At 44.2% G+C, this 12,761-nt stretch overlaps 3 protein-coding genes across 3 annotated transcripts; 1 reads left to right on the plus strand and 2 right to left on the minus strand.

Moving 5' to 3' along the window:
• The first annotated feature begins 5,396 nt into the window (after positions 1-5,396).
• K444DRAFT_620818 (benzoquinone reductase) lies at positions 5,397-6,777 on the plus strand. The gene is made up of 6 exons (XM_024881784.1): positions 5,397-5,563; positions 5,770-5,780; positions 5,929-6,040; positions 6,092-6,356; positions 6,440-6,537; positions 6,584-6,777. The coding sequence occupies exons 1-6, from the start codon at positions 5,537-5,539 to the stop codon at positions 6,680-6,682; spliced, it is 612 nt and encodes a 203-aa protein (XP_024728637.1). The 5' UTR covers positions 5,397-5,536; the 3' UTR covers positions 6,683-6,777.
• Positions 6,778-7,436: 659 nt separating this feature from the next.
• On the minus strand, positions 7,437-10,919 carry K444DRAFT_647743 (DNA-directed DNA polymerase theta; the record flags this gene model as incomplete). The annotated part of the gene is made up of 12 exons (XM_024885377.1): positions 7,437-7,474; positions 7,521-7,626; positions 7,676-7,717; positions 7,827-7,927; positions 7,990-8,264; positions 8,315-8,758; positions 8,818-8,979; positions 9,025-9,196; positions 9,246-9,729; positions 9,790-9,809; positions 9,942-10,104; positions 10,149-10,919. The coding sequence occupies 12 exons, from the start codon at positions 10,917-10,919 to the stop codon at positions 7,437-7,439; spliced, it is 2,778 nt and encodes a 925-aa protein (XP_024728638.1).
• An 842-nt stretch (positions 10,920-11,761) lies between these two features.
• Positions 11,762-12,150, minus strand: K444DRAFT_238530 (uncharacterized protein). Its single transcript, XM_024871289.1, has one exon. It carries the CDS (start codon positions 12,064-12,066, stop codon positions 11,860-11,862), a length of 207 nt encoding a protein of 68 aa, XP_024728639.1. The 5' UTR covers positions 12,067-12,150; the 3' UTR covers positions 11,762-11,859.
• Positions 12,151-12,761: the final 611 nt, after the last annotated feature.

The raw sequence follows: 12,761 nt of genomic DNA on the forward strand, positions 1-12,761 counted from the left end.
GCTTATATTAACCCAGAAGCAGGCTAAGAAAGCCAAAAGAACTAGATAAGTTATTTTATTAGACCTAATTCTCGCTTTTACTAAGATAATAGATATGGCTTATACTTTTACTAAGATATAAGAAATAGATAAGCTATTTATTATAGTCGAAGTTCTATAAGCTAATTAGATAAACCTAGCCCTAAAAAATAAATATAGGAAAGCCCGGAAGAATATAAATCTATAGAAAATATTAAATAGCTATATATTTTATAATAAAAGACTTATTATACTAGATAAATATAATAATCTATAAACTAGGCTCCTATAATAAATCTATAGTATAATAACTACTATATATCCCGGTTAAAATAAAACAAAAATCCTAATTTAGAAACTTTACTAATAGCTTACTTTTTTTATAAATATTAATTACTTTATAATAAACTACTATAAATATTAAAAGTCTTATAAGTTAAGAGATAAAATACTAGGCCTATTATATCTATTACTAGTTCTTCTAAGAATATAAGATAATTTGTCTATAAACTTCTATATTTCTAGCTTTATAAATAAAGAATATAATAATATATTTATTATAGTTAATTAATTATTTAAATAATATATAAGCCTACTAATAACTAAGAATACTATAGCTAGGATTACTACTGGCCTGTTTTACTATTATATTTAGTAATTCCGAGAATCTTCCCTTACTATTATAAGTAACTAAGAATCCTAATTTATTTTAGACTTTATAAATAAACTATTAAGATTAACTAGAACTAAGCTAAAGCTCTTAACTATAGAATATACCTAAACTAATAAATAAATAGAAATTATTAACTAGATTATTAATACCTGACTTTGCCTTTTTATTAATTATTTCCAGAATAATTAGGCAAATTTACTTCTGGTATTTAATACTATAGGTACTACCTACTCATATAAATTAACTAGCTTATTTCCCTTAATAATTAATTACAAATATAAACCCAGGTTAAACTTTAACTAGATATTACTAATAATAGAGTTCAAAATACTAAGAAAGAAACTTAATTAGGAGAAAGTATAATAGTAGGCTAAGAAAATTAATACTATTATTAATTATATCCGAGAATATATAGTAATAGCTCAGGAATATTAAGCTAAGTAAGCTAATAAGAAATAGTAAGAACTAGACTTTAGTTTAGAAAATATAGTCTATATAATTAAAAAGATATAGAAAATAAACTATTTATCTAATAAATTAGACTACTTCCTTATTAAACTATTTAAGATTAATAAAATAGTTAGTTATTTATATTAATTAGATCTTTCCTTATTATATAGGATTTGGCTAATTTTCTATATAAATAGACTTTATAAGAATCCTACTAATTTATTACCTGGCCAGACTAATAAAAAGCCTGGTTTTATTAAAGTTAATAGTAAACTCAAATAGGAAGTTAAAAAGATCCTCTTTTCTAAGATACTTTATAATAAGCTTTATTATAAGATTAAATAGAAGAAATAGAATATAGATAATAAATAGTATTTTATATTAAATTTCAAGAACTTAATACTTAAACTATATAAATTCTATAAGCAGAATCCTGGTAAAGCAGGACCTCCTATTTAGCTAAATAAATAAATTTGGTATACTAAAGAAAATAAGTTTAATAAAGACTATCTAGATAATAATAAATCTTAATAATAAGGCCTCTATAACTAGAAGAGAAAAAGAAAAACCTAGACATTTCCCGGGTTTTATCTAAACCCTAGTATATTTCCTTTATTCTACTATATTAGTACCTACTCTCTTTTTCAGAAATCTGGGCAAAATACCTTTCTTTACTATACTAGACTATATTTTACTATCTAGGTAAATTATAAAAAAAAGTAAATTCTTAAAGCTAAACTAAAGGTAAATACTCGCCTATATTAGTTCGAAATATTATTAAAAATCGAGGGAAACCTTCCTAATTATTTTAATCTTTATAACCTTAATTATTTATATTACTACTACTACCTTAATAAAACTATTAATAAAGGTAAAATAGACAAGAAATCCCGGTAATATATTATCTATAGCCGGACCAAGTAAGGCTACTTGCCAGATCCTAAATAACTTAAGTAGTAGTAGTAATATCTCAAGTTTAGTAGCTACTACTATTATTAATATAACTACTAGCCAAACTACTTTTATAAACGAAAATGGTAATTCCCTTACCCAAGAATAGGTTAATATATAAAATACGGCCCGTACTATTCTTAAGAATATACCTGAAATTACTATAGAGAATATCTTGGCAGAATGTTCTAATAATAACGAAATAGAGGTTTTGATTACTAGTAATAATAAGTTTAATAGCTAAATAGGCGGAATAAACGGTACTAATGAGAGCTATCTAATTAATCTTATAGAGCCAAATGCCAAGAAGGCAAAAAAGAGTAAGGCTAGCTCGTCTAAGAAGCATAAGGTATCGGATAATAGCGAGGATTCTAATAACAAAAAGACTAAGGACAGAAAGACTTCTAGTAACGAAGGAGATTCTGACTATAATAAAGGTGGCCAAACTAGTATTAAGACGCCTGTTATAACTAGAAGACGTACGGTACTAAGTAGTAGTTATTATATAAAGTACTAGTCTAAAACCAAGAGCTGGCAAATAATCCTAAAGGCCGAATTAAAGAAGTAATACCTTATAGACATTAATGAATTAGTAAATAATACTATTTAAGAAGTCGGAAAACCCCTTAGAAGCTCCTATAAAATTAAAATCATATAGCTTAAGGCCCGGGGATTTGATAATAAAGTAGCTCAAGTGGCCGCCCTTAATATATAAGTCTCTACTATAGAGGGATAACTTGAGAACGTATATATTAAGCTCGAGAAGGCCCAGAAGTTAATTAAGTAGCTTAAAAACGGTATAATCAAGCCAAATACCGCCACTCTAACTAAGAAGAAAGGCAAGCAAGCTACTATATCGAAGCCTGTATTAACGGATGGACTCGATCTGCTACTCCTATTCGAAGACCGCCCGATAATAATAGTCCCAATATCGGCTATGGCCTATATGGTACTCCCAAACCATATTATTAATATGGGTATAGGCATAATGCGAGCGACGGATACTAAGGACTGGCCGGAACGTACTAGGAACTGGGTTATTCTGGCAGAGTCAAGACCACGCTTCGATTATAAGTAAGCTATGGGGATTAGACGGAATGGGGTCAATGGCCGTTATTTCCTCTTTTTTCTTTTCTATACTGCGGCTGAATAATCCCCTAAATAAGGGCATTTAGACTTCTCTTTGGGGGGGGGGGTAATATGACGGCTGGTGTAAGGGCATGATCTGCTAAGGACAGGATATCAGAAACAGGCACAAAACGAAGCTAAGCCAGAATTGCTTGGACGGAATAATACTAAAGGTCGAGGCATCCTCCCTACTTTGTTCCATAGCTTAGTATTTTCCAATACATGAGATTCTTTGAACTTTGAGCCTTCGACCATTGCATTAATCCCGCTATTACATTACCCTTCTTATAATAGGCCTCAAAGCAATTATCCATATAGCCAAAATAAAGAGCTCTATAAGCTATATAGTAACCCGTAAGCGGACTAGTCATATGTGCGGGAGCTGGCCGGAAGCAGGAGAGGAAGGCAGGAGGCCATATAGTAGGTAGGTCGGCAGGAGGGTTCTTTATAATATGAACTAGGGCCGTAACGGACGGTTAACGGATCCGTTACTGGCGCTATAGGGCTAGCTCGTCTATAGAGACGTCCGTAATCGACCGTTATTATCGCCGGGAGGTAGGGAGGGCATTCGGATCGAGTTCTTGTAAGGCAGGGCGCCGCTAGGTATAATTAGTAGTATTTCGGGCCTATTAACTAGTTAATTAAGCCAGAAAAGGGGAAGGATACAAACTCGATAGTGAAAGTAAGTTTTATATGGCTTAGCCCGCTCTGTAATAAAGTCAGAACCAGGCCGGTTTTGCCTATAGGAAGTACAAAAGCGGGGAGGATCCATAGTAATAAAGAGAAGAAAGAGAGAAGAGTAATATAAGGTCAGGGTTTCTTTTCTTAGCGCTTTCTACGGAACCGCTAGCTTCAGATTTTCCCCCGAGCTTTAAAAAATTATAATAAAAGCCCCTCGTATCTCAGAACTACTAAAATATAGAGAAAGGTACTCGAGTATTCTCTCTATAATCCTAAGCTAAGCTCTAAGGATTTAGACGTAATCGCGTTCCGATGCGCGATTCCCTAGAAGGGGGCGATTCTGGTGTTCCTCACGTGACCAGTTTTTTTTCCAGGAGCCCCGAGAGCCAACCGCTTAAGGGTGGTCCAAACGTACGATAATATAAAGAAGTGACTGGTATATGACTACATACCCTGTGCCTGAGGCCCCATGGCGCTTGTCCTCGCCGGCGCAGGCCCATCCTCGGTGCCATCATGCTTGTCAAGCAGGCAAGCAGGCAAGGAAGCCAGCATGCCTTCCTTGCCTTGCCCTGTGATTCCCGCCCACAGGCACTGGCCATTGCCCATTGCCCATTGTCCGTTCTGACCGCCTCCACGGCAGTGGCCCCCGGAGGGCCAGCGGAGCGTCTTTGTGAGATGGGAGATGCAGTCGAGGAACACAGGCTCGGGTGACGCTCCGCTGGACCTCCGGGGGCCACTGCCGTGGAGGCGGCCAGTTTCACACGGTACCGTCAGAACAGTACAGTGCAGTGCAGTACTCCGTACAGTATTGCAAGGTCTGCAGGCAGCTGGGGCTTGGGACTGTACCTGTAACTGTACAGTACATGTAAATTAGCCGCACCGTACCTGGCCCGCCGAACGAAACAATAGTAATACCGGACACCAGGGAGTACTCCGTACGGAGCTGGCGCTCTCGCGCGTCACGTCATGGAAGAAGTGCCGCCGCCGCAGCCACGAACCACGAGCCTCCAGCCAGGACCGGCGGGGGTACCGTGCAGGCCAGCCTCGCCAGGGCGACGGGCGACGGAGCGATTACAATTCATTACTGTGCAATGGGTGGGCCTGCTTTGGTAAACTGCACTGTAGTGCCGTGCAGGGGGCCCGAACTGCTCGTCAATCTGTCTCGTCGCAGGGCATGGGCTGCATGGCTGAATGGCTGATGGCTGAATGGCTGATGGCTGAATGGTTGATGGCTGACTGACTGATGCTTTGGTGATGATGTGCAACAGGTGAAGCCGCGTGCTGATTAAAGCAATGTCAGCCAGCGCGCTATACCCGAAGCATCGCCAGCCCCGCATCCGCCAGCCGGCCGCGGCCTGCCTTGCCCCCTGCCATGCCCTTCTGTGATTGGTCAATTGCTCGCTTGCTCCCAAATCCAAAACCCCCCCACTCCCCCCGCTTCTGGCGGGTCTCCCTCACAGGCTCGCAACTATAAAAGACGAACTTCTGCTCCCTCCCCCTTCCCCCTTCCCTCTCCCTCCTCAGACCTAGACGCTCCCACATCGTCTTGAATTCTTTACTGCATTTGCCCTTCTCCAAGCAAATCTCTCCCCCCAGCCTCACCTCACACCCCAGTTAGACCCGCAATCCCCCAAAATGGCTCCCAAAGTCGCCATCGTTTTTGTAAGTCAACAAGCACATTACTCCGCCATCCATCCCCCGGCGAGTTTTGCAATGCAATGCAATGCATGCAGTGCCACATCATCGCAGAACGCTTCCCTACCTTTCACAGCGCTGTCCTTGTCGCCTTGAGCTTTGTGCTACGTGTTGATGAATGAGAGACATTTTCACACATCACAAATGGTTATATATGCTAACTTGTATTCTAGTACTCCATGTAGTAAGCACCCCCAAGTCTTCCATAAGAAGCGGCCGCGGATATATTGGAACCGTTTGCATACCTTTGATGCCCCCCATTGTTCAGGAATTATCTTAGACTGTTGATCGCTACATTCCAGAACTACAGGTGCTAACAGTCTTGCCTCAAGTGGACACATCCAGAAGCTTGCCGAAGCTGAGAAGGAAGGTCTCAAGAAGGCCGGCATCGAGGCCGATCTCTATCAGGTCGCCGAGACTCTCCCTCAAGAAGTCCTGACCAAGGTGCGAATTGTCCCTCTCGGTCTAATTCTCACTAATCATTCTCCTCTTCAGATGTACGCTCCTCCCAAGTCCGCCGATATCCCAATCATCGATGCCAAGACCCTCGAGAGCTACGATGCGTTCCTCATTGGCATTCCCACCCGTTATGGTAACTTCCCAGCTCAATGGAAGGCGTTCTGGGATACCACTGGCGGCCAATGGGGATCCGGTGGATATTATGGCAAATACGCCGGTGTCTTCGTCTCGACCGGTACCCCGGGTGGTGGACAAGAGAGCACGGTCATTGCCGCTATGTCTACCATGGCACACCACGGAAGTAAGTGGCATTCCTATCAACGGCCGTTGGTCGTTTTGGAAATATGCTTTTAGCACGAAATCATACACTAACATCCGTTCCAGTCATCTACGTTCCCCTTGGATATGCCAAGACCTTCCCCCAACTCACCAATGTTTCTGAAGTCCGTGGTGGTTCTCCATGGGGCGCCGGAACCTTCGCTGTAAGTAATCCTCAAAAAGCGCTGCACAAACCAACTAACCTCCCAGGGCGCTGACGGATCCCGCTCGCCTTCCGCCCTCGAGCTCGAGCTCGCTACTATCCAGGGCGAGACCTTCGGCAAGCACATCCTGAAGGTCTCATTCTGACTAGATGGCTCCTCAGCCAGTGGAACGAAGTCGGAAACGGCGGCAGTAGCAAAGAAAGAACAAAATACCCAACAAAAACCGAAAACAAATACAAATGGCACGAGCGGGGAGCCGGAGGCGAAGGACAAAGAAGGACCTTGCGGTTTGCCGGCTAAGTGCTCGATTTTATGATAGCATCGCTGTGTAAATGGATGAATTAGCATTCTTTGCATTGCATTGAATCAAATTGAGGCTTGCCAGTACCTTGCACATTGTGAATGGACGTTGTGTCGTGATTCTGTTTTCTCCAGGCTTTTGATCTCGTCCCAGCTTGTCCTGAGCCCCCTAATCCACGATCCAGTCAAGACTGCATAAAAGCCGAGCAAATTCTGCATTGCTGGTATCATCCCCGACTTCAACCGTTTCTTTGCTTTTGGAACAAAAGTGGAAGAAGGTCTGTGGTTTCCTCTCCTCTCCGATTTCGTTAGCATTCCGACCAAGTGGAAGTCCTATTACTACCTCGAACAACCACTATTAGCCAATGTCTCAACTACTTGGTGACACCAGCAGACCAAGAAACACAGTTTCATGGGGAATTCGATTGAACTGAGAGAATGCGGAGAATGGTTCATTTTCTAGCACATGATATGGCCCTCTCATCGAGTGCGGTAAAGTGTCTTCCTCTGCGCTTAACACGTGAACTAAGCCCTTTGAGGGGTAACTCATACCAAGGCAATGAAGAAAGTTTAGGATACGTTGAATCCATTTAACACGTTCACTCCTCTTCGTCAAGCTGTGCCTGCATCTCCTTTTCTGATGATCGTCAGCTTAGGTTCCTACGCACACTGACACAGCTTACCCCATAAATGATTGGCCGATTTTGATATGATATCGGCCTTTCCCCTCAGCTTATTTAAATATTCCGCTTCGTCTTGAGGGCTAAGTCTTGGTTTCTTCGGTTGTGCCTAAACCCTTCATCAGTATCATAGTCCGGTCGGATGAAGGAGCGCTTACGAGTAATAGAACTGGCATTATGTCCTTGACATCGGCTGCTGCCTAGATTCCGGGATTTCTCATTAGTATCGCTTTGAAAAGTACAGGTCGCATTTGAAATCAATGTTCGCAGGAAACGAAACTAGCAAGACGTCAAGAGAAAAGGACTGACCACAGCAGCTACACTTTTGAAACCGTTCTCCCAGAATATTCTAGCTGTTCGACTCTTGATGTATGTGATCTTGGCCAACGCAAGTAGATCCGATTTGGCACCTGTTGGTGTTTAGCTCCAATCCGGAGACGATCTCGCCACAGGAGAAGCATTTAGAACTCACCAGCCCTCAGCCGATCAGAAAAATGGTCGAGTACAGCCACAAGAGCCCCCCAATTCATTCGTTCACAGAACTTGATCATGCCAGCAGCAAAACCGTGACATGTCTGTGCAAGGTTCTGGACCATTCCCCTAGGAATGTCATATTTTCGAGCAACGGCGTGGACTGGCATCTCATTACAGAGATCTCGGAGCTGCAACGCGGCGTAAAAGCGCCTATATATTCGTGCAATCTCTACTTCTTGGACTGTTGACTCTTTCATGGATCCGCCTTGCGCCCTGCGAAAATTATTAGCTTCTCAGGACGAGAGCTCATCCAGGCTGCTTACATTTTATTGAGAACGAGAGGTTTGAGACCCACAAATTCCAGGACTCTCAAATTGCTCTCATCAAGACGGTCTACCTCCTTACGGAAGATCTGCCAATTAATATTCCCATGCGCTGCTTGCACGGGCGTAAAAGAATAGAGGACGTGCATTTCTCCGTCCATAACGAAAGCCTGCATAGCTTTCCGCAGTTCCCTGTGCACAAACAAACCATCTTCAGGTGTCAGAGACGATGCTACGATGGCCTGACCGAGGGAAGTTGCCGAATATTCCGACCCGTTAGATTCCTCGATGAGGCGGGTCTCCTTAAGTTCTTGCACGGTTGACAAAACCATTTCTGCTAGCTCGTTACGATCAATCGAATGAAAGAGCAGTGTTTTCCTGATATAATCATCAATCGAATCGTTACTCATGGCAAGCTTTGTAGCTATAACTTCGAGCAATGCTCTGCCAGTCCATGTCAGCAATTTCTTTCGGCGATCACGGACTACTGACTTGATAGTTACCTTTTTATACCTCTTTTCCCAGGCAGAAGACAACTCTCCACGTTGGGAATATCAGCTTCCATCAGTTCCGCGACCGCTTCAAGGTCGCTTTTCTGACAGCAAAGATAAGTTTCACCGATCTCATCTTTCCCCTTCCGCCCTGCCCTTCCTCTCATCTGCCGCCTAATCATTTAGTAGGTCATTGCTGGTAGCTCTCAGGGCACTTACAACATTGAAGGGCCTACTAAATCGGCACCCATGCGGGCTCCATGAAGGATTACGCGCCTTGCGGGTAAGTTTATGCCTGCTGCTAGGCTGCACGTTGCCACAATGACTTTTATGACTCCTTGATCGTACGCAGTTGCGATCGCGTCCCTTTCTTCTGTGGTCAAACCAGCATCTGCGAAATCGATGAGAACAAAATTTAGCTTGCTCTTGATCAGACTCACGATGAAATGCAACGCCGACCGGAATGGTTTTTTCCAAGATAGGATCTAATCCCGTTGTCGTGCTCAAGTCACTCAACAAGTCTCGCCGTTTCTCCGCGGTGGAAAAATCCACTTCTCCGGCACTTGGCAGCACTTGACTAATGAGCATCGCATCCTTCTCACAGCCTACACGGCTGCTGCAAAAGACCAAGGCTCCGTACCCTGCTCTTGCTGTCTCGTTCGAAAGGGCTACCACAGCATTGATTATGGGGTTATTTAGCTCTTTGCTTAGGGATTGGGTTATTAACCGAGCCGGCTCGGGCTTTAATTGGGAGGCGTTCTCGCTCTGTGTATTGAGTTGTGTCGCTGTTTTGTAAAATATGGTCGAAGATGATGCCGGGTAGGCAGCGTTGTCGAAGACGAGGTGCTCTTCGACGGGCACAGGCCGATATCTCGAAATATAGAATTTGGCATTATCTAGCCACTTTGCCAAAAGTTCCGCGTTCTGTTCTGGCTCAGCGATTGCAAAAAAAGAAAAAAACAAGTCTAAACCTCACCGACTCACATTCAGAGTAGCGCTCATCCCTATGAGTATCTTTTAGTTAGCCTATCTTCTGATTGTGCTGTAATCTGGGGGATGGTGGAATCTAACTGATAGTCCTAGGGACCAAATTTGTTGACGGGATCTACAAGGAAATATTCCTTGACTGGACTCACCAATGATCTGCACTTTTTGTTCGAGGCTAAGGAGCTTCGTGGACATCAATTCTAGGATGTAACCTCGACTTTCGTCATCGATCATGTGCAATTCATCTATTACAACCACTCCGAGTCTTCCGATAGAGAGATCACCGATGGCTGCGTTCACAAGAGAATTGGCCTGTTTGTAATTAGTAAACTCTCAGTGCTATCTAACCAACGTACCTTTTCAATTGTACAGACCGCAATATCCATGTCATCCCAAGTTGCCTTTGTTTTGCTTCCGCCAAAGAAGCCTGCAACTCTGACAGAGTCTTCGTCTCCACGCTTTCGCCAAGCAGATGGTCGTCGCTCGCCCAGGAATGGAGAAGCCGGTGTCTTGGTGATGCCTTCCACAACCTTCCTGAGCCATCGCATCTTCTCTTGAACCAGTGCCACGTAAGGCAGAACGAGCATTGCTTTCTCCCCTGGGGTGTCAATCACCTTTTTCAGCATCAAGACGTCAGCGATGAGTGATTTCCCACCGCCTGTTGGGGCCGTATAAACAAGGTTATTCTCTCCGCCCAGCGCCCCGCTCTTCAACAGACATTCAGATTGCCATGGATAGATAGATTTGATGCCAACAGATGCGAAATTGTCGACGAGCTGCTTCGGTAATCCGTAAGCGGGATGAGATAGGTCGAGGAGAGGATTGGATGTTATGGTGGGCGTCAAAGCAAGGCCCCGCCGTTGAGAGTAAATTGATAAGTCACGATCAACAACATCTTGCACTTTGCCTGCTTCGAGAGGTGCGAGGCCGTTGTCTTGATGTACGGTGGGATGATGGAATCCAGTCGTATTTGTGATGTCAACAAGACGGGGCGCATCGCCTTGTCTCTGCTTCTCCCGAAAATCCCCGTACGTTCTTTTGAGGCCAGCAAGGAAGAGTGTTGTACGGTTTGATTTGGCGACATCGACTGAAGTCGTGTGGTAGACCCCTGATTGCTTGTTGATCATACTTTCCCGCGTTCGACAAAAACGTGACAAGCTGCAACGCCGACTATTATGTTGCTGAACTACTTCACAGCAATCCGAGCAAATCCGGACAGTGAAAAATGTGGTGGAGCAAGAGCAAGTGCGTTGGTGAGAGTGTGTATGCGAGACGAGGTCACGGCAAAATCAGCGCTGGCCCAGGAGCTTGCGTAGGGTCGCCAGCGATGATTTTAGCGGAGCGGCCGAGACCTCGATGTTAATCACGTGACCTCTACTTTGGGTATAGAGCTCTCTATTATCTCTTATAAGCTCTTCTAAACCATAGTCTTACTTATAGAGCTCTTTCTCTCTCTTTCCAAAATGCCGCACCCCCTAGTTATGCCTATAAGGCCCCTAATTATACTTGTAAAGCTCTCTCCTTTATAAGCCGTTTCAATGCTCACTCCTACTTGCAAAGCTCTCTATCTCTCTTTATAGGCCATTCCAGCCCTCACTCTTGCCTGCAAAGCTCTTTACCTGTCTTTCCGAACTACTATAGCTATTAATTATGCTCGCAAAAACTCTCTCTTTTTATAGGCCCTTCTAAGCCTTACTTTTACTTATTAAGCTCTCTCTCTTACTTATAAAACCTTCTCCTTATTAAATATAGCCACACTGCGCTCGCAAGCTCGCTCTAATGTGACGTGTAAGTGTGCGGGAACTCGAATTCTTAGGGGCTCTCTAAGGTCTCCCTTTCCTCTTGCGAGCCCTCCCACACCTCACTCCTACCCGTAGAGCTTTCCCTTCCCTCTTGCGGGCCCGCGAAGCTCTCTCTCTCTCCCGCCCGTAAGACCCCCTAGCAATCTTACGAGCCTGTAAAGCTCACTCCCCTATCCGTTAAGCCCTCTCAAGCCTCACTCGTACTCGCAGGGCACTCCCTTCCCTCTTGCAGGCCTCTTAAGCCTCACTTACCCTGGAATCAAAACTAATAATCATCGTTAAATTCGTAATAATCGTCTATATACATCTCCTCTACTTGCCTCTCCACTGGTCCGCAAGCCTGTCCTTTAGCTTGCCGCTCCCTCTCTTGCCTCTCCCTCCTCTCTTGCCTCTCCCTCCTCTCTTGCCTCTCCCTCCTCTCCTGATCTTCCCTCTCTGCCAACTCTGTACACCTCTCTCCATTCCTCTTCATCTTCCTCCTTCCCCTTTCTACCTCCCTTTACTCCCCCTCTTCTGGGAAATCTCGTCCCCGTAACTACCTTACTCGCTCCTTCCTCTCTACCTCCTAAACCCTCCTCTTTGCCTCCCTATCCTCACCCCGCTACTGCCAGTCTTGTAGCTCCTGCCCCTTCTCTTGGGTTAGCTCCCGAGTATAATCATCGACCGTAATTGCCCGGTACCCGGTAAACCCCCTCTCCTTCTTCCCAGTAGCCTGCTGCCGGCACTGGATATGATTCGCGAGAACGGCGTGGGTAGGAGGAGGGTTTGGATTCTGAGCTCGAGATCGACGCTGATTCGATTTAGCATTCTGGCGCCGGCAGGGCTCGCAGGTAAGGAAGCGGCTAAGATCGCAGAGTTGCAAGCAGCTTGAGCAACGGGTTTACGGCCCTAGAAGAGTTAGCCTACCCGTAAACAGGCCTACTATTTGCCTATAAATAGGTCCGTTGTCTTACCCGTAGCCTGCTCTCCTTCTCCCTCCTGCCCTCGTTCTCTCTCTCTCGTTCTTCTTGAATACTTGCATAGCGCAAGGCCTATCGCTCAAGGCAAGAAGCACACATTGCGGTCCGCCGGCCGTCCTTTAGAGGGAACTGAAAGATTGACCGAGGGCAGCGACACCCGGGGCAGTATAATTGATTTAATTCGGGTTGGTTTAAATTGAGACATCGT

This window comes from Hyaloscypha bicolor (assembly GCF_002865645.1).
Source record: "Hyaloscypha bicolor E unplaced genomic scaffold K444scaffold_182, whole genome shotgun sequence".
NCBI lineage: Eukaryota > Fungi > Ascomycota > Leotiomycetes > Helotiales > Hyaloscyphaceae > Hyaloscypha > Hyaloscypha bicolor.

Excerpts from the sequence above, each read along its gene's own strand:
- K444DRAFT_620818 (XM_024881784.1), top strand. The coding sequence starts at position 5,537 with ATGGCTCCCAAAGTCGCCATCGTTTTT. Across the intron at positions 6,357-6,439 it reads TACCATGGCACACCACGGAA|TCATCTACGTTCCCCTTGGA; the intron begins GTAAGTGGCATT and ends CATCCGTTCCAG. Across the intron at positions 6,538-6,583 it reads GGGGCGCCGGAACCTTCGCT|GGCGCTGACGGATCCCGCTC; the intron begins GTAAGTAATCCT and ends CTAACCTCCCAG.
- K444DRAFT_238530 (XM_024871289.1), bottom strand. The coding sequence starts at position 12,066 with ATGAAGAGGAATGGAGAGAGGTGTACAGAGTTGGCAGAGAGGGAAGAT.